Source organism: Panicum virgatum, chromosome 1K, assembly GCF_016808335.1.
Source record: "Panicum virgatum strain AP13 chromosome 1K, P.virgatum_v5, whole genome shotgun sequence".
Classification (NCBI taxonomy): Eukaryota; Viridiplantae; Streptophyta; class Magnoliopsida; order Poales; family Poaceae; genus Panicum; species Panicum virgatum.
The window spans coordinates 13,950,813-13,968,765 of NC_053136.1; the positions used below are offsets into that span (position 1 = coordinate 13,950,813).

At 43.5% G+C, this 17,953-nt stretch overlaps 1 protein-coding gene across 6 annotated transcripts; it reads left to right on the forward strand.

The window, feature by feature from the left end:
• The first annotated feature begins 10,615 nt into the window (after positions 1–10,615).
• On the forward strand, positions 10,616–13,259 carry LOC120696089. 6 transcript variants are annotated; one of them, XR_005684019.1, is made up of 5 exons: positions 10,616–10,772; positions 10,882–10,989; positions 11,264–11,592; positions 12,553–12,640; positions 12,755–13,259. XR_005684019.1 is itself a non-coding variant. In XM_039979250.1 (5 exons), exons 1-4 carry the CDS (start codon positions 10,834–10,836, stop codon positions 12,630–12,632), a joined length of 609 nt encoding a protein of 202 aa, XP_039835184.1. In that variant the 5' UTR covers positions 10,635–10,833; the 3' UTR covers positions 12,633–12,640; positions 12,768–13,259. The 6 variants fall into 6 exon arrangements, 4 of the variants coding, with proteins under 4 accessions (XP_039835184.1, XP_039835197.1, XP_039835178.1 ...); XR_005684021.1 differs by having other exon boundaries at positions 12,768–13,259; XM_039979250.1 differs by adding an exon at positions 11,940–11,983 and having other exon boundaries at positions 10,635–10,989; positions 12,768–13,259.
• The last annotated feature ends 4,694 nt before the right edge of the window (positions 13,260–17,953 follow it).

Below are 17,953 nucleotides of genomic sequence, written 5' to 3' on the forward strand. Positions count from 1 at the left end.
CGAGTTTGAAAACTCGATTCCCTGTGCGGATCCCGGTATATTTCCCCCTGTACTGGTATCAGAGCCAAGGTTATTAAAATTTGAATTTAAGGGAATTTGTGATATATTTTAGAGTACAAGAATCAGTAGAATATCTCAGTTGAGTTTAAAATGGAAGCTTTAGAAAATGAAATTAAGTAGTACGAGTTTAAACTAAGTAAAATTCCTGATGAATATAATACTTCTATGTTATGTGAATGGTCTGCTATTAGAGAAAAAGAAATTTATTTCATTAGAAAGATAGCTTATTTAAAAAAGATATCTAAAGAAAGAGAGCTAAATGATCAGAAATATAAAGCGTCAGTTGTGATAAAGAAGTGGAAAGATGAGTCAAACCCAAAAGATGTGCATAATCATAAAGCCAAAAGGGATCCAGACACTCATAAAGATAATATTATGATAGATAATGTGTTAAAAGTGGACAAACAACCAGAGTCTATGAATGAACCTTTAGAAAGTTATGTAGACGAAGAAAATAATGCCCAACAATACAGAGACTTTATAGACTCTCTAGATGATGAAAGTTTATATAATCTAGATAATGCTATGGATGCATTAGAAATAAATAGTGAAAGAATTAATACCTTATCAATGATCATACATGAGCAAGGAATTACATTTATTCCTTATCAAGATAATATCCCATACATAACAGAAGTGCGTAAAACTATAAGTTCCAATACCGGAAAGTCCAATTTAGAGCTCCAAGGAGCTAATGATAATGACCTTGATGATCATACAGACGAGGAGTTAGGTGAAAATATAGAAGAGTTTCATATGGCAAACTCATGTATAGAATGTATTAGTTTACAATCCTTTGCACCCAATTGCTATAGAGATATAAAATCCAAAAGAGATATAGATAAAATTGTGCAAAGATTAGAAAATATTCAAATAATTGGAGAAATACCAATGAAATATTGGGATAAAAATGGTATTGTGTGTAAAATTAATATAATAAATCCTAACTATATAATTAAGACAAGTCCTATCGAAGCTACACCTAAAGATATAGAAGAATTCAAGATGCATATTGAAGAGCTACTAAAATTAGGAGGCATAAGAGAAAGTAGAAGTCCTCATAGGTCAGCTGTATTTATAGTAAGAAATCATGCAGAAATAGTTAGAAAAAAATCAAGAATGGTTATTAACTATAAAAGATTAAATGATAACACTATATATGATGGTTATAACATCCCTAATAAGCAAGAATGGATAAATAGAATACAAGAAAGTAAATATTTCTCAAAGTTTGATTTAAAAGCTGGGTTTTGGCAAGTAAAGATGGCAGAAGAATCAATAGAGTGGACAGCTTTTACGTATCCTGAAGGCCATTTTGAGTGGCTTGTTATGCCTTTAGGATTAAAGAATGCCCCTGCTTTATTTCAAAGAAAGATGCAGAATATCTTTAATGAAAACCAAGAATTTATACTAGTTTACATTGATGATTTGTTAATCTTTTCAAAATCCTATAAAGAACGTATAGCTCATTTAGAAACATTTTTTAGAAAGGTAGAGCAGCATGGATTAATACTTTCTAAAAAGAAAATGGAAATATGCAAAGAAAAGATAAATTTTTTAGTCATGAAATTGGGGAAGGAAAAAATTATTTACAAGATCATATTGCAAAGAAATTTTTACAGTTTCCTGATGTTATAAATGACAAGAAGACATTGCAACAGTTTTTAGGAATAGTAAATTATGTTAGAAATTATATTGAAAACTTAGCCAAGTTGGCTGGACCACTGTATGCAAATTTAAGAAAAAATGGGGAGAAGCATTTTAATTCTGAAGATATAAGATTAGTAAGAGTTATAAAAGAAAAGGTCAAACAACTCAAACCTTTAGAATTACCTTTAGATGACTATTATTTTATAATAGAGACAGATGCATCTGAAATAGGATGGGGAGCTATATTAAAACAAAAGCCGAACAAGTACTCTCCAAAAACAGAAGAAAAAATATGTAGGTACGCTTCAGGAAAATATAAGTTAAAGGCTATAAATAACACTGATAGAGAAATATTAGCTGTAATAAATGCAATAAATGCTTTTAGATTATATTTAAGATTTAAAGAGTTCACATTAAGGACAGACTGTGAAGCTATATGTAATTATTATAATAAAGTCAATAGTAAGAAAAGTTCAACTAGGAGATGGGTTTTATTTGAAGATATCATTACAGGAAATGGTTATAAAGTAATCTTCGAGCATATAAAAGGTAAAGATAATATATTGCCTGATATATTTTCACGATTATCTATTTTGCTGGAATGAAGAGAGGAATGAGTCCTACTGGTGGTGAAAGTTTCAGCTTTGGAACTGAAAACAGATTGAGAATCTTTCCACCAAATACTTATAAATTTAAGCCTAAAGATCATATTGTCTTAGATGAAATACAAGAATGTGTTTTAGATAATTTTTTGTTCCAATATAATAATAAGAGAGATGATAAAGGTTATATGCTTGCAATATTAAATAGTTTAGCTGAATATTTTCATATGATCAATGGGAAGATACAGCCAAAAGATCTATCGAACAATATAAAAAAGAAACCCATATATGTCATATATAGGGGAAAGACACCAGGAATATATGTAACATTTGAAGAAGTTATAGCTCAGTGTAGCGAAAATGGCCTCTCATGCCATATTTTAATATAATGTTTTGGCGATTGATGACGCACACAATACTTGGACTAATATGATTGTTAAGATGACCATTCTCAGGCTTTTAGGTTCAAGTGACGAAACCTCTTCGGTCCAAAGGATTCGAAGATTGAAGAGACCATGAAGAAACCAAGTCAAAATAATCAAGACAGAGATATTTTAGTATCACCGGTTGAACCGCCACTAAGAAAATTACATATGTCGGTGCATTGACTTGGAGCACGTCTGGGAGTTTTGGTAACAACGGTTGAACCGATGCCAGGAAAATTGAATACGTCGGTGTAATGAACTCAGCAACTGAGGCAAAATCTATACACCGGATGAACCGACGCTAGATATCGATGAACGTCGGTGCAGTTGTCCAGAGAGTTAGTTTTTCAGCAACTACACTCACCGGTTAAACCGACGCTGCATCGGTTGATTACGTCGGTCGATTGAGGTAGCCGTTGAAGTATAACGGCTAGGTGGAAAATGCACTCACTGGTTAAACCGGTGATGACAAAAACGGGAGCATCGGTTTAACCGATGACAGCACTTTTTGTCAGCCTTTTTCCAACGGCTAGTTTGGGGTGTGTGGGCTATATATATGCCAACCCACGGCTCATTTGAGAGTGCTGGAAACCAAGGAAGTATACAAGAGCCAAAGATCATCTCCAACCACCTTAGAGCTTCATTGTACATCATATAGGCTTAAACACACTTGTGAGAGTGCTTAGTGCTTGTAATCGGGATTAGTTCTTGCGAGAGCTCCCTTGAGAGAAGTCTTGCTGCAGCAAGCAATCCTTGTGATCCGTCATGTGACCCTCCGACTTGGTGTGGAGTGGCAACGACACTTTGTGCGGGGGGAGAGGAGACCCCCTCCTTGGTGGAGAAGCTCCGTAGTGGATTTCGGCTGGGTGACCGAGAGAGACAGTGGCGGTGCACGAGACTCGGTGTCTTGTGGGCACTTGCCTTTACTTGCCGGCATCGCCTTGGTGGCATAGTGCAAGATTGGAAGAGCCTCGGTGTCCCGTGGACGTAGGCGTTTGTGCCGAACCACGTTACATGACCGTGTCTACTCGGGAGTTTGCATCCCTCTTGCACTGACCTCTTTACTTACCATATTACGTTTCCGCATTTACTTTATCTTGCATGCCTTTGCTTTCCTAATTAGTTTGTTTAGGATTGGCTATAGGTTGCAAGTATTTTGGGGTAAGTAGAGAGTAGCAAAGATAAACCTTAGTCATAACTAGCATGTATAGGACGTGTTAGGTTTATCTTATGTAAGTAGATTGAGCCCTAGGTTAAAAAGCGATTAGCGACCCTATTCACCCCCTCTCCCTCTAGGGTCGGACACCCCGGTTATCCTTACACTCAGCAAATAGAAAAAGAAAAAGATGGAGGAATATCATGGAAAAAATACCTAGATATTGATCAAGCCCTATCATATGCAAGAAATATTTTAGGAATAAATTATTTCCTAGAGCCTGCAGCAAAAGAATATATTCAAAAATACAGAAAGTCAAATGAGATAAAGACAAACTTGCCTGGAATAAATATAAGAGAAGATGGACCTTCAAGAATACCCACATATAAGGATGCTGTAAAAAAAGAAGCATCAAATGAAGAATATGTTGAAAAGAAGATCAAAGAAAGGCTAGATTCAATAATTCCTCAATTGAAGAAAGATATAAAAAAAGAAATATGGCAAGAAGTGAAGCATGAAATAAAGAAAAATTTTGATGCCATAAAGAAGGACTATGAAGAAAATATAAAGAAGGATTGTGAATCAAAAATGAATATGCCAATATCTGATGATGATATGCTGGATATTCGTGGTCATGGGCAGCAACAAGTGTATTAAGAATTATATATTATGAAAATTAAATATGTGTTAATATTTAAATACCTACCAGTGTTGATAAGGAGTAATCAACAAATCCGCCGTGGGATAAGCATGCCAGAGTGTTTGCTTGATGTCTGCGACATTAATCATTCGGGCGTGGAAGACTATACACACCGAATATATTCTCGAATATATCCAGAGAATATCACGTGAAGGAAGTGGACAAGGCAAAAGGAATAAACAGTAATTTCAACAGTGAGTCCTACTGTAGGCAGGACAATTATTGAAGCCAGCACCGCCGTCCAGAACAGTGAACTCTACTGTAGCCAGGACAATTATTGAAGCCAGCATTATCATCCAGCTGTCCAGGCAACAGTAAAGGAAGATAATTGAAGACGACGGGTGTCCGGGTGTTCCATAAGCCTGAAGGCTCCTCCCGTCTATAAAAGGAGAAGCGAGACGCACGCATTCGACACCGACCAACCAGACGGACGAAGAAGAGGAGAGAAGACACCGAGCCTAATACTCAGAGCGCATCCACCACACTCCACCTAATTAGTAGCTATCTCACTCCCATTGTAATATAGAAATAAGGGAGCTGTTGTAATCGCCCTTCGCCTGTAAGGTAATCCAAGGTTGTGTAAGTGCTTGGGGTTTCCCGAAAGGAAAAGCCGTATGTAAGTTTGCTCTGTGGAAATGGATTAAGTTTTCCTGTGAATTTCCCTACTTTCCTTTGAGCTCGTTCATACAGGGTAATGTCTTTACGCTAGGGACCCTAGAGGAGAAACTTCTGCGTTGGTTGCTCTCGTTTAGCCCATGGAGAGGTGTCTGAGAGAGCCTGTGTCCGCAGAGAAGTGTTCCCTTCGGGTGGAACTGCCTGGGGAGACGGTAGAGCCTGAGTCCTGTGTGCGCGTGGCCGGGGTTAGTTCGGGAGAAGACCGGGTAGGCCTGGTTCTGAAGCAAGCTAGCGATGCATGCAGTGAGTACCGAGTAGGATTTACACAAGTATAAGACACTCCACCGGTTGAATTTTTGGTTTTGCCAACCTGCCAAGATCCTGAGAAGCTCGCATACCCATACTCTGCATAATCACTAATCACATGCAAATAACCACGCACTCGTCCACCATCCACAAGAGGTCGCTATCGGTGCTTGAATATTAGCTGTGAAATATTACTCTGCTAATTACCCGCATAACAATCACGCACTCATATCCACCACCCACGCAAGTCGCTATCGTAGAATAGTGTATAACTTGGGTGCCTGAGCCACTCTCTGGTGAGTGCTCGTGCACTGTTTATTTTCTTAATTAAGAGTTAAGCACATACTTAGCCAATATATATTGCCAGAATACTGCTGCAAATAGTAGCGTGAAAGCGGCACTTTGCTCGCTGAGTTGTTAAATACTCCCTAATTATTTTCAAGAATAGTGCATAAAGAGAAACCCCCTGAAGTGGTTCATCCACCTTGTGAGTGGGATTCTACTATTCATATTCAGAATTTGAATAGTACCTAATATTTTAAATAGTGCCACGAATTTGAATAGTGCCAGCTGAATTTGAATAGTGACGTGAATAGCAACTCGAGTTTTTAAATTTATATATATATATGGTCTATTCAGCATCCCGGGTGTTGAATAATATTCAACGCCCACGGCGGAGCGCCGCCCCCTCCTCCGGCGGCATGGAATTACAGTTAATGCTTGTGTCGGTAGTAAATTTTAGTGTTTGGTTTGCTTTTAATGTAGTTTGCGGTGGATCTAGTAAAATTCTCATGGGTTGACGCGGCCATGGAGTATTTAATACATTTTCAATGACTTGTATGTTTTTTTAGTATTAGTTGACCAGTGAATATGGCTCCATGAGCGTGTCGCTGTTTTGCCCGCATATCGCTGAAGCATAAATTGGATAGCCAGGAAGTAAAAAGTAGTTTTTTCGAAAGCGGTTCATGCTTTTCCGGCGTGTGAGTAAAAAGTAGTTTTCCGGCGTCATGAAAATTACGGTTAAGGCTTAAGTCACTAGTAAAATTTAGTGTTTGGTTTGCTTTACAAGTGGTTTGCTGGCTAACGCGGCCATGCGGTATTTAATACATTTTCAATGTTTTGCAATTATTTTGAGTATTGGTTGACTAGTGAATATGGCGCCAGGAGCGTGTCATATCTTCTGGTGTTTGATGTAAATGTTTAGATGGAGTATAAATTGGAATATGTGAAAGTAAAAAACTAGGACACACTTACGTGTTGGTCGTGCCATCAAAAAATAATTTGTTATTCCAGTTGTGTGTCTTATGGGCTGACTTGCCTCGCGTATCGCTGAAGTATAAATTGGATTGTCTGGTAGTAAAAAAGTAGTGAATGAAAGTAGTTTTTCGGTAGTGAATCTCTGGAGCATGCAGCGCATGCGACATGCATGGAAATTCCATTGTATATCAATTAATGTAAAATTGCAGTGATTTCAAGAGTCTATTTATACTTGCATGCCTACAATGAATGCTTGGAAGAGCAATATACGCCATTAGTTTTTGGGAAAGCGATATCTGTGGATTGATGGCATGCAAGTCTAAGTGAATTAGCGCATTCAAGGAATTAATTACTTACGGAGACAATGCTGGTGACAGCCGGAACCTAACAGCCCTGCCTCCACTAATCTGGTATAAGCGATAGAGGAGTAATTTTCATATACTTTGCTCCAACTAATTACTTCCGTAGATAATAAGAGTGAACAACAGAGCCTATGGTCTTGCCTCCACCAATAATCTGCTATGCCCGAGAGAGGAGTAATTTCTTGCGAAAGAGAGAGATTACATCCATGATGCAAAACTGAAATGTTATTGCACGATATGCATTCAATCCCTAATTCACAATATTGACCAATGCTATTTATAGTATGAGAGAATTCAGAGGGAGTTAACACTTGCATGCATTGGAGAGAGAGAGAATTAAGAGGGAGTTAACACTTGCTTGCACGAATATTACTTCTTGAGATAACTAGTAGGACAGGGAAATTAAGAGAGGTCGTGGAGTTTTATTGGCTTATATTAATGCTGGTGAGGTAGTAATTATCGCATTGCGATTTTACTCGCCGATTTTACTCGCCGAAGCATGTCCAGTGCCGCCGGGGTGTTGAATACTATTCAACACCCTGTGTGTAGAATAGACAATAAGTATATATATATAGTAGGTCTATTTACTACCTGGGTATGGAATAAGGAATTCCATGCCCAACCCAGCCCACACACCTGATCCATCTCGTCCCTGATCGCCCCGCTTCCCGTTTTTTCCATCCGGTTCGCCCCGATTTGCGACAACATCCCCCACCACCTCCACCACCGTCTCCACGCCCAACCACCCAGCTCCGTCCCGGTGCCCAATACTTCCCGGCGCCGCAACCCCACCCCCCTCCCCCCTCCCCCCGTCGGCCCCGTGCACCGTCGCTCTCCTCCCAGCGCCGCTCGCTTCCACAGCCCAGCTCCCGTCCTAATGCCCAGTCCCTCCTGGTGCCGCACCCCCTCTGCGCCGTCGCTCTCCTCCCAGTGCCGCTCAGCTCCCGTCCCGGCGCCGCACCCTCCCCGCACCGTTGCTCTCCTCCCGACGGCGCTCGCCTCCTCCGACGGTGCTCCCCCCACCACGGCCATTTTTTCGGCCAGCCCCCTATCCCTCCCAGTGCCGCACCAACCTCCCGTGCCATCTCTCTCCTCCCAGCGCCGCTCGCCTTCTCCGCCGGTGATGGGGGAGCTCACTTCCCCGGTGACAACGGCGCTGCTGAGGTCGATGCGGCCTGCGTCGGAGAGGTCGACCGCCGCAACGTAGGCAAGATGGAGCACGGGTGAGCGAGTGAGTGGGCTCCTATATTAGCTTCGCCCTTCGTCTTCCTCCACTCTTCCATTTCCTCGCCCCTCAACGGAATCTAGATTTGCTACTCTCGGGCATATAGTTTCGTCACTAGTATACCAATCAATTAGATTCTTGGTTCAAGACATGGCGTACCCAGGACCAAGGTTTTTTTTCCCGACCGGTTCACCCAAACCGTCGGCCACCGGTTCCGGTTTACCGGACCGGTTTGACCGGTAACCGGTCGGTTTGACTGGTAACCGGTCAAATTCAAATTTTTTTCTTTTTTGGTTTAAGTTCAAATGCCCGCAAAGTATATTAAATAAATGTTTGTATAACATATTTTAGTCTAAATGAACCCTCCAACCCTCTTTTGTACTACTTTTACATTGTATTTGTATACTTTTGAATGCGTGTTTTTTTGTTTAACTTCAAATCCCCGCAAATTATACTAAATGAACGAATTTTTGAGGAAATTTGACACCATTAGATTCGTCGCACCTTGAAGTATTTTTAGGAATTTTTCATTTTTTTGAATTTAAATTTAAATTTTGAATTTGGGCCGGTTTGGTACCGGCCCAAACCGGAACCGGGCTGGACCGATAACCGGTCAAACCAGACCGGTTCCCACCGGTTAGGTGAACCCTGCTCAGGACGCCTTACTTCCTTTAAAACACTGCTTTCATGTGTACTGTGCTTAGTTTCCTCTTTAATTAGTTGTTGGGTTTGTAGTTTTCCCTGTAAGTCCAAATCGTAAAATTTGGCGCCATGAAGCAAATGTATTAGTGCTGCTTATTCAACCAATGTATGCTTTTTTTTTCATGGCCGTTGATGTAAAGAATAAATATTTTAATCCACATGGTGTTGTAAAGAAAGATTGATTTACTCCATGGGCAGATGTATCACGGTTGGTATTGTAAAGGAAAAAATAATTTAATCCATAAGCTGATGCATCCACACGTGGATAGAAACTAATGGAATGATATATATATATATATATATATATATATATATATATATATATATATATATATATATATATATATATATATATATATATAGTATATATATATAAAGCGAGTAAAGTTTCCATCCAATTCCATTGGTTTGGTCCGCCTGTGTTATTGACAGGTGGGTCTTAGTTCGTCCCGTATGCGTTCATGACTCGATCACGTAAATTCTTATAAATTAACACACGAGCATCAATATGTATCCAATACATATACCAACTTTGTCCGTAGCAACACACGGGTATAATTATCTAGTATTACTAAAGCGAGTAAGGTTTCCACCCAAATTTTTGGTTTGGTCCGCCTGTGTTATTGAGGTGAGCCTTAGTTCGGACTAACCCCTTTCATCTACGTAGATCTCTACAAATTAACACACGAACACTAATACATATCCGATACTTATACCAGCTTTGTCCGTAGCAACGCACGGGCATAATTACCAAATATATATTTCTAAAGCGAGTAAAGTTTCCACCTAATTTTTTGGTTTAGTCCGTCTTGTGCTATTGACAGGTGGGCCTTAGTCCATCCCGTATGCGAGTCAGACCAGCCCCCTCTGTCCACGACTTGACTCACCGTGCGCGCTCGTCCATCTAGGTTTTCGCCTCATACAGGATCCAACCATAGACTCATGATACCCAAGCAAACTTGTGTCGTGGCCAGTGGCGGAGCCAGGAATTGTGAGTTGGGTATTCCTAGGCAATAAGAAAATAATAAACTAAAATTGTCTGTTGTCATTTTTGCTTGTTGGTCTATTTGCGATTAGTTTAGGTTTAGATAGGAAGCTAAGAGCGGGTGAATTTGTCTAACACAGACAATATACATCTATATATGATAGATATACTTCATTGTTTTGCCGAAATTGTTGGGTATTCCCGTGCATGCCCATGCACCAATGTGCACTAGAGTTTCTGTGTTCGTAATGGAATCGAGTAACATGTCGGTGCCATGGCGGGTCTCCACAAGTTTGAGTTCTCCTAGTGTTCGTAGCCGGTGCTCCATATATAATGCGTGCACTATGTGCTGGCCGGATAACCGCAAGGTGCCAACACGATCGAGCGAACAAGAGCCGGCTAAGGCCTCGTTCGGTTGCTCCAATCCGGCCCGGAAGGCCTCATTCCAGCCGGAACGAAGTGGCCCGGTTTGCTACCTGGTCTGGGCTGGAATCATCATTCGTTTTGGGCGGCCCGGATTGAAAACGGGCCCAGTTCGGCCTCCTTCCGCACCATTCCGGTCCGGTTTCAATCCCCACCTCACCCTCCGGATCCGGCGCGCTAGTGGACGACGGCACGCGAGCGAGAGGCCGGCGCAGCTGAGCTGAGGAGACGACGCGGCTGACCAGCAGCGCGGCGGCGCGGCACAGCTTTGACGGCGACCATCCTCTCCACCGCATTTTCATCTGTAAGGGCCATACTCTCTTCCTTCCCCTCTCTGCTCCTTGGGTTTCTTGTTCTTAGCGCGGATGGAAGCGGCCGCGGGGTCGGCTCCTAATAGGCGCGTGCGGTTCCAGAGGGATGGGGACGTCGGAGTTCCCCAATTCGGGGAAGCACTGCAGCGGCGGCGACTGCCATCAGATCGACTTCCTCTAATCCCCTTCACCTGCGACCGCTGCGACCACGTACGTTCCCTGCTGTCTATCATGCTTCTTTTGCTGGCCGGCGTCGTGGTGCTTAGCCTTGGTTGCCCCGAATTGGACTGTTGGTATAAGCAGATTGCTTCATACATCTTAGTGACTGCAGAGGGGTTTTTCTTTTCAGAGGGTTAGAAACAAGATAATTTCTAACACTAGTTTTTTTTTTTTTGAAAAGCAACACTAGTTTGTAGATCTAGCAGTAATTGGTCATCAAATATGTTAATCAATTGTTATGTTGACATTAATCTTTATGATATAGGATGCATCGGCATTTTGGGAGCAACAAGCATTATCAGCTAGAGGATATACGGCAAGGACAATTGTCCCTGCCTGCAATGCAGTGGTAGACATGTCAACAAACTCAAGAGACCTCATAGAGCGAGAATTAGCTGCATTTGGCCAGAGCTTGGATAATCTGAAGAATGCAATGCCTACACTACTGCATTGTCGATCAGTTCATGCATTGATGCTTCCTGAAATATTTGTGACTTGTGGTTTTTTTCTTACAAATAACTTTTCTTGTTACATGTTCTTCAGCAGAAATGCATCTTATCCAGTTATCCTCCCATCCAAATTAATGAGTTCTAAGTAAGTTTCTTTCATAGAAAGGCAAATATTCTTCCTGACATTTTAAATAAAATCATTGTTTCATACTTATACAAATTAATCTATAGCAAAAATAACAATGATACATGTGCACTGTGTCTTGGTAGATTGCTAACTAGAAGTGCATTTTTCTAGTTCTGATTATCCAGCTAAATATCAGAAAGTCACGTCTGAACAACCAACTAAAGATCAGAAAGTCACACTCTGTGCAAATATGGTAGCTTGTGAAAGAACTGAAAGTGCTTGATTGCCCTGTAAGATTTATTTTCCTCAGTTGAGACACAATCCAATTGTGAGACACAATCCAATTGTTAATGTTTTCATGTCAGGCCATATCAAATGGTTATCAGTCAACTATGCTGCTGGTCAGTAAGTTAGTGAGCTGCTCTGAACAATTCATGATAATAGCTTGCATCAGTTCAGTATTTTGTAACTGTGTGTAATTTTTTTCCTTAATAAATCTGCCTATCTTGATGAAATAAAATAATGCTACCTTTTAACATGACCTTTTAGGTTATAAAGGAGATGCACATATGTCACATGCGCACACCACTAGCACACAAACCAAAAACTTGACTGTACCTCTGGTCCTGAACTCGATTTCAGTTTGCACATAATGAATTGTCACTCTGTTAGCTGGGTTACAATAAGTACAGTTTTTTAACTAACAGGGACTTTCCGGTGCACAAGTATTAGTTTAAATTTTATTATTAAAGTATAATTAAGAAAACTTGTTTCCTTTTCTTTGTTTCACTTGTCGATAATGCAATGGCATTTCCTTCTCAAGTTTGTTGTTTCCTTTCTTCAATGCAGTGAACTTTGATGGAAAAATAAATACGAAGGTTTTATAAGATAGCATTATAGATAGATAGATAACATAGTTTTCTTTTCTTATTTTTACCGTGAATTATGTTTTTACTTGTTAAGCTTTCAATGTCACAGGGGTGCAGCTTCTTTTTCTGATAAGCCACGAGCCGTTGCTACTCAATTGCACAAGTGCATGCTTGTCTAACTGTTGCTAGTGACAACAGTAAGAACCTACTATCAATCTTTTGAAATTCAGTTACAAATAATATGGTCTTTTGAAATTCAGTTACAAATAATATAGTCAGCTAGCTTGAAAAGTCACCTAATGTTCCTCTAGTTTTCACTTGCAGACCTAGGTTGGTGCAACAGTGTTGGCACAAAGATTTGGTGGATTCATGGAGATCTCTTGCGCTTCAGTAGTCAACATGGAACTTCCCTAGCTGAAGCAACTTCAGATGTTACAACTGGTTCTATGATTGTCAGGTCCAGCGAGTGCCATCACATTACAGGTGGATTGGATGTTGGAGTTGCATAGGCAGTTCGTGCAGACGGTGGAGCAGCTGGGCATTGGCAAGAACATGTCGTTCTAGTTCTCTTGCATTGTCCAGGCACAAAGAAAATTACACTAGAATGTTTTGTTGTAAAATGGTTGATCGATTGCTAACGTTCTATTGTGTTAAGTTAAACTCTAGTATGAGGATTTTGTTGCTCATGCAGTTTAAAAAAACATGCTTGAGGCACTTGCCGTAGTTGTGATAGTCATTTTTGTGCGTTGTAAATCAGACCTCCCATAACATGTTACAAATTGATGTTCTTGTATTTATATGGCTTTAATTGCTTCATGGACTAGGTGGGAACATGTTAAGATTAAGGAACGGTTCCTATCCAACCGAACGCATTTTTGTAGGGGATGGAATGGTTCCTGGGCAGGATTGGAAATAGACCAGGATCGAGTGAACCAAGGGGATCCACTCGATCCTGCCCCTGAACCGTTCCTGGGCAGGAACGGAACCTAAAGAACCGAACGAGGCCTAAACCTAAGAATACTGTGAATCAGCTAACAATTGAACAACTGAAACCACTATCTCCTTCCTCCTTCTCCCTTCCCGGCTCGAGGCAGCGCCGCCGTCCTCGCTGCCATGCGCCCATCGCCGGCAAACCCTTCCAGTTATCTGTGTCGATCCTAGGGGTAGAGCCGGATTCGATGGAGCGATTGGCGTACATAGAAAAGATCACCGCCGCCATAATCATGCCACGTCTCAATATCCAACGCGCGGGCACCGTGTGCGGGCGCGTAAGGAGCGAGCTTGAAGCAGAGAAAGAAGGGAGGCGCTTGTATGTGCTCACTCGTGACAATCCTTACCATTCTTCAAAACCAGAAAAAATGGATCCCTTCACATCATGCAAAATACATTAGGCCAATTTCTAGCTAAAAGCAAAATACATGCATTGCCGTATAAACATGCTATGCAAGCAAATTACAGAGAATTGATGAAATAAAGACAATAGAGACATATGCCTTAGAGAAGATGACTCCATCGTATATAGTAACAGCTTGTATTTTAGGCTGATGCATATATTCCTTCTTTTAGTAATGGAAATGTTATCTTCCTTATACATATAATTTGTTAATCTTTTGGACCCAATTAACAAGTTCAATCCACAACTCTTGAGAGCATCGCACTGTGTAAGAGTGTGATGCTCTGAAGATTATTGTTGTTTATTCTCCAATCATGTCTGATACATTTTGTGATTTGAGAGGTATAAGAGGAAGGATGTGTACACTCAACTTTTTGACCAATGCATTGCAGTATTTGCATGACAGCTAATATAGAAAGCAGAGTATTAAGTTAGTGTTGACCAATGGATCGAAGCGAGCGTACACGACAAGCACTCACCTTTAGGGAAATTACATGTGTTAGCGGTACTCGACACGTATTAGATTATCATGGAACGCGTGGCGGACATGGTGCTTGCATGGTGGTGGTTGGATGACAAATGTAAATGATACAATAGCTGTCATTTTTCTGTGTGCTTTGATGGTGGCATGGTTGACATTTGTCATCAGGGGTAGCACTAAGGCGGGGATGGCCTGCAACAAAGATAAGTACAATTTTGTTTCGGTGACAGCTGCTATCCATGATAAGAGTCGAGCCCTATAAGACTTGCAACCTTGAGGTGGAAATTAGAACCTGACTCGCTAAGCAACCAACAATCCCGTGTGAGAGTAATCTCTTCTAAAGCAACGATGCATTCCCCACTACTTGTGGAGGAAGACTCCGCTGCCAATACGGTGCTCACCAATGACGACCTTCTAGGTGAGATCCTTCCGCGCATCCACTGCCATTCTTGCCTTGTTTGTGCCGCGCTCACCAGCAAGAGGTGGCTCCGCAACGCCTCTAATGAGACCACCATCCGACGTTTCTATTGATGGCTTCTCTATACCGAAAGTTCGTGCCACTACCTGATACCTCAAGGCCTGAGCTCGCAGCTTCGCTCTGTCATGGTAACTTTAGTTTTGACGACATGGGTTGTCCATTGTTGACTATTTGGGATTGCCGCAACGACCGTGACCTCTATGGATTCAGCGAATCCTTTCATGGTGCTCTTGACCCTGTTGTGAGGGCACCACTATGGTGCCCGGGAGAGATACAGTCATGCTCCCTCCACATCTGTCCACAACCTGGCCTCACACTATGCTCCTTCCTGACGATGATGGTGATGACTCCTCATGTTATCGTGTTGACATCGGCAATAAGGACCGGACAGTCTACACGAAGGTATTTGTCCTATGGGCCGGAACCTGGACCCTCCACCCGCTTGGAGGCGCACACGAAGGCTGAAGCCTCCCATGCTGCGGAAGATCGGTCCCAACTCAAGGCCGACCAAGAGGCCTACCAGGCCAACCTTTGGAAGGTGTTTGACCGGGAGTTCGCAGTATCGAGCCGGGAAAAAAACCCTGGCGCAGCGGGAGGAGGCTTTCGCCCTGGAGGTTGTCAGCTTCGCGGCTCAGCGGTCCGAACTCGAGACCGGCCTCGCGGCCCAACAGTCCGAGCTTGAGACTCGCAGCCAGGGTCTCGAGGTCCAGAAGCAGGAGCTCGACAATCTCTCTGCAACTCTGCAGGGATGGCGCGAGCAGCTGCAGGACAGGGCCAGCAAGCTAGCTATTGCCGAGGCGGAGCTGGAGGAGGACCGGAAGTCCCTCGATAAGTGGGAGTCCCTCACCGCCAACATGGAGAAGCTGCTTGGGCGCCAGCGCGACTCCCTCAAGAAGCAGAAGGAGTGGGCGGAGAAGAGGAAGGCTGAGCTCGAGGAGAGGTCCCGCGAGGTGGAGGCGGCCAAGGCAGCTCTGGACACCAGGGTGTAGGAGGCGGTCCGGAAGCTGCAGGAGGATCAGCGCCTGGGGGCCCAGCGGATCGCCGACTGGGCGAATGAAGCGAGCTTAGCAGTGGTGCCACTTGGAATGAGCCCAATCCAAGTGGCAGAGCCACCAGCTTCGATAGCTGATGCCCTTCTAGTGCTGAACTTCGCTTCGGATAGGCTCAGGCGTCTGGAGGCGGTCCTTGCTAGCCAGTCTGAAGTCGAGGGCCACGAGCTGATCCGGATGGTGGCGGAGCACATTCTGACGTGCCTCCGGAGCCACGACCCGGCCATCTCGCTAGTCCCCGTGCTCGACGGTCCTATGGCGGAGATGGAGGCCGCCGCTCGGGACAGCGTGCGGGAGGTCGTCGACTTCCTAGCCGCCTACTTCAAGCGGGAGCCTGCAGACTCCTAAACTGCACATTGTACCTTTGCTTTGTTTTCTGAGTTATGTAACAAAACATTGTACCGTAATGGTTGAAATTTTAAATAGAGGAAAATTTCAACTTAGCTGCTTGTCAATTGCTCTGGTTGCGGTATGCAGCACCCTGACGCCCTGGCAGATAGGTTCAGTTGCTAGGACCTATCTACCATCCGAGCCGCAGAAGACACTCCGGACCCCCAGATCCGGTGGAACAAGCGTCCTTAGGCATAGGTGTAGCATAGATTGCATTTCGAATGAGCGTCTTATTCCCTGTGTAGCAGAGAGAACTACAGGGGGAGAATCAACTCGTTTGTATGGTAGTAATGATACTGCAACTTAGCTGTTTGACGCATGCAGAATCGATCCATGATGACAGTCTGAAAGCGAACGCCCCGGCCCCCTGGGAGACAGGCTCAGTTGCTTTGAGTCTGTCTACCATAGAGACTGGATCTCTTTCTGCATGAAGCCTTTAAAGCGGATGTCGGGACCCCCTGGTAGGTATGCTCAATGAATTGAGGCTAGCTACCACCAGTCAAGGCTTAACCGGTGTACCACTTCAAAGTTACAGCTTAGTAGCAGGCCTGCGGGACCTATTGTGGACCGGCCCCCAGGCTAGTACGAGGTCCGGAGCTCCGGATACTCAGGTCCAGGCAGTTCAGTGCTTGTTACAGAGTGGTGGAGTGCGTAGGCTTAGGGTGCGGAACCAGGCTAAGGCGTTACACAAGGCTCCGGACAACTCCAGGAAACAACACGACTTTACCGGACCTGGTTCCGACGCTCCAAATCCCTCCTAGCAGTGGGTGAGGTCATTCCTGTCGTACTTGATCCTTTGAGATATGGAGCTGGACCTGCCATGTAGGACCTAGGAAGCCAACCCTTGAGCTTAGAACGAGGTCCGGGCCCCTAATTATCCTGCTCCAGGTACTAGAGTACTCGTTACAGGGTGGTGGAGTGTGTAGGCTTTGGGTACGGAACCGGCTAAGCGGCTACACAGGACTCCGGACCACCCCAGAAAACAAGCACCCCCTCTCCAGAGCAGGTCCCTAGGGGTCCGGACCCCTCTCCCAGTAGCAAGAGGGTCCAGATCCGTACGACAGTCCAGCAACTCAATTCAGATCGTAGTTGTAGCGACAAGAGTGGAAGTCCGCGCGGGGGTTAAAAAGGTAAAAACTTGAGAATCGAAATACGAAATAAAATTTTGACACAAAGACAGAATCAGGAGCAAATCTTTCATTTGCAACTTGATATACATGGCTTGCGCGATGAATGCCAGAGGCTGGGTTTACGAGGGCGGACCTCTACCGCTCTGGCCGCGCGTTAATGCTAGCTGAAGGTGCGATGGATGCCAGAGGTCGGGTTTACAGGGACGGACCCCAACCGCTCTGGGCCGCATGCTAATTCTATCTTATTACAAAGGAAAAATTCATTCCCCTGCTCTGCCTAAGTGTAAAACTTACGCAGATGCTCTATGTTCCATGGGTTAGGCAGCGGTACTCCATCTTCTGTGGCAAGGCGAACGCACCCAGGCCGGCATACCTCTATAACCTTGAAGGGCCCCTCCCAGCTGGGGGAGAGTTTGTGGAGCCCTGCTCAGTTCAGGATCCGTCTCAGGATGAGGTCGCCAGCCCGGAGCTCCCTACTGTGCACGAACCGTTGATGATAGTGCCGGAGCGCCTGGTTGTAGCATGCATTTCGGATTGCTGCTCGCCACCTTCGTTCGTCGACGAAGTCCACATCGTCACGCCGCACATG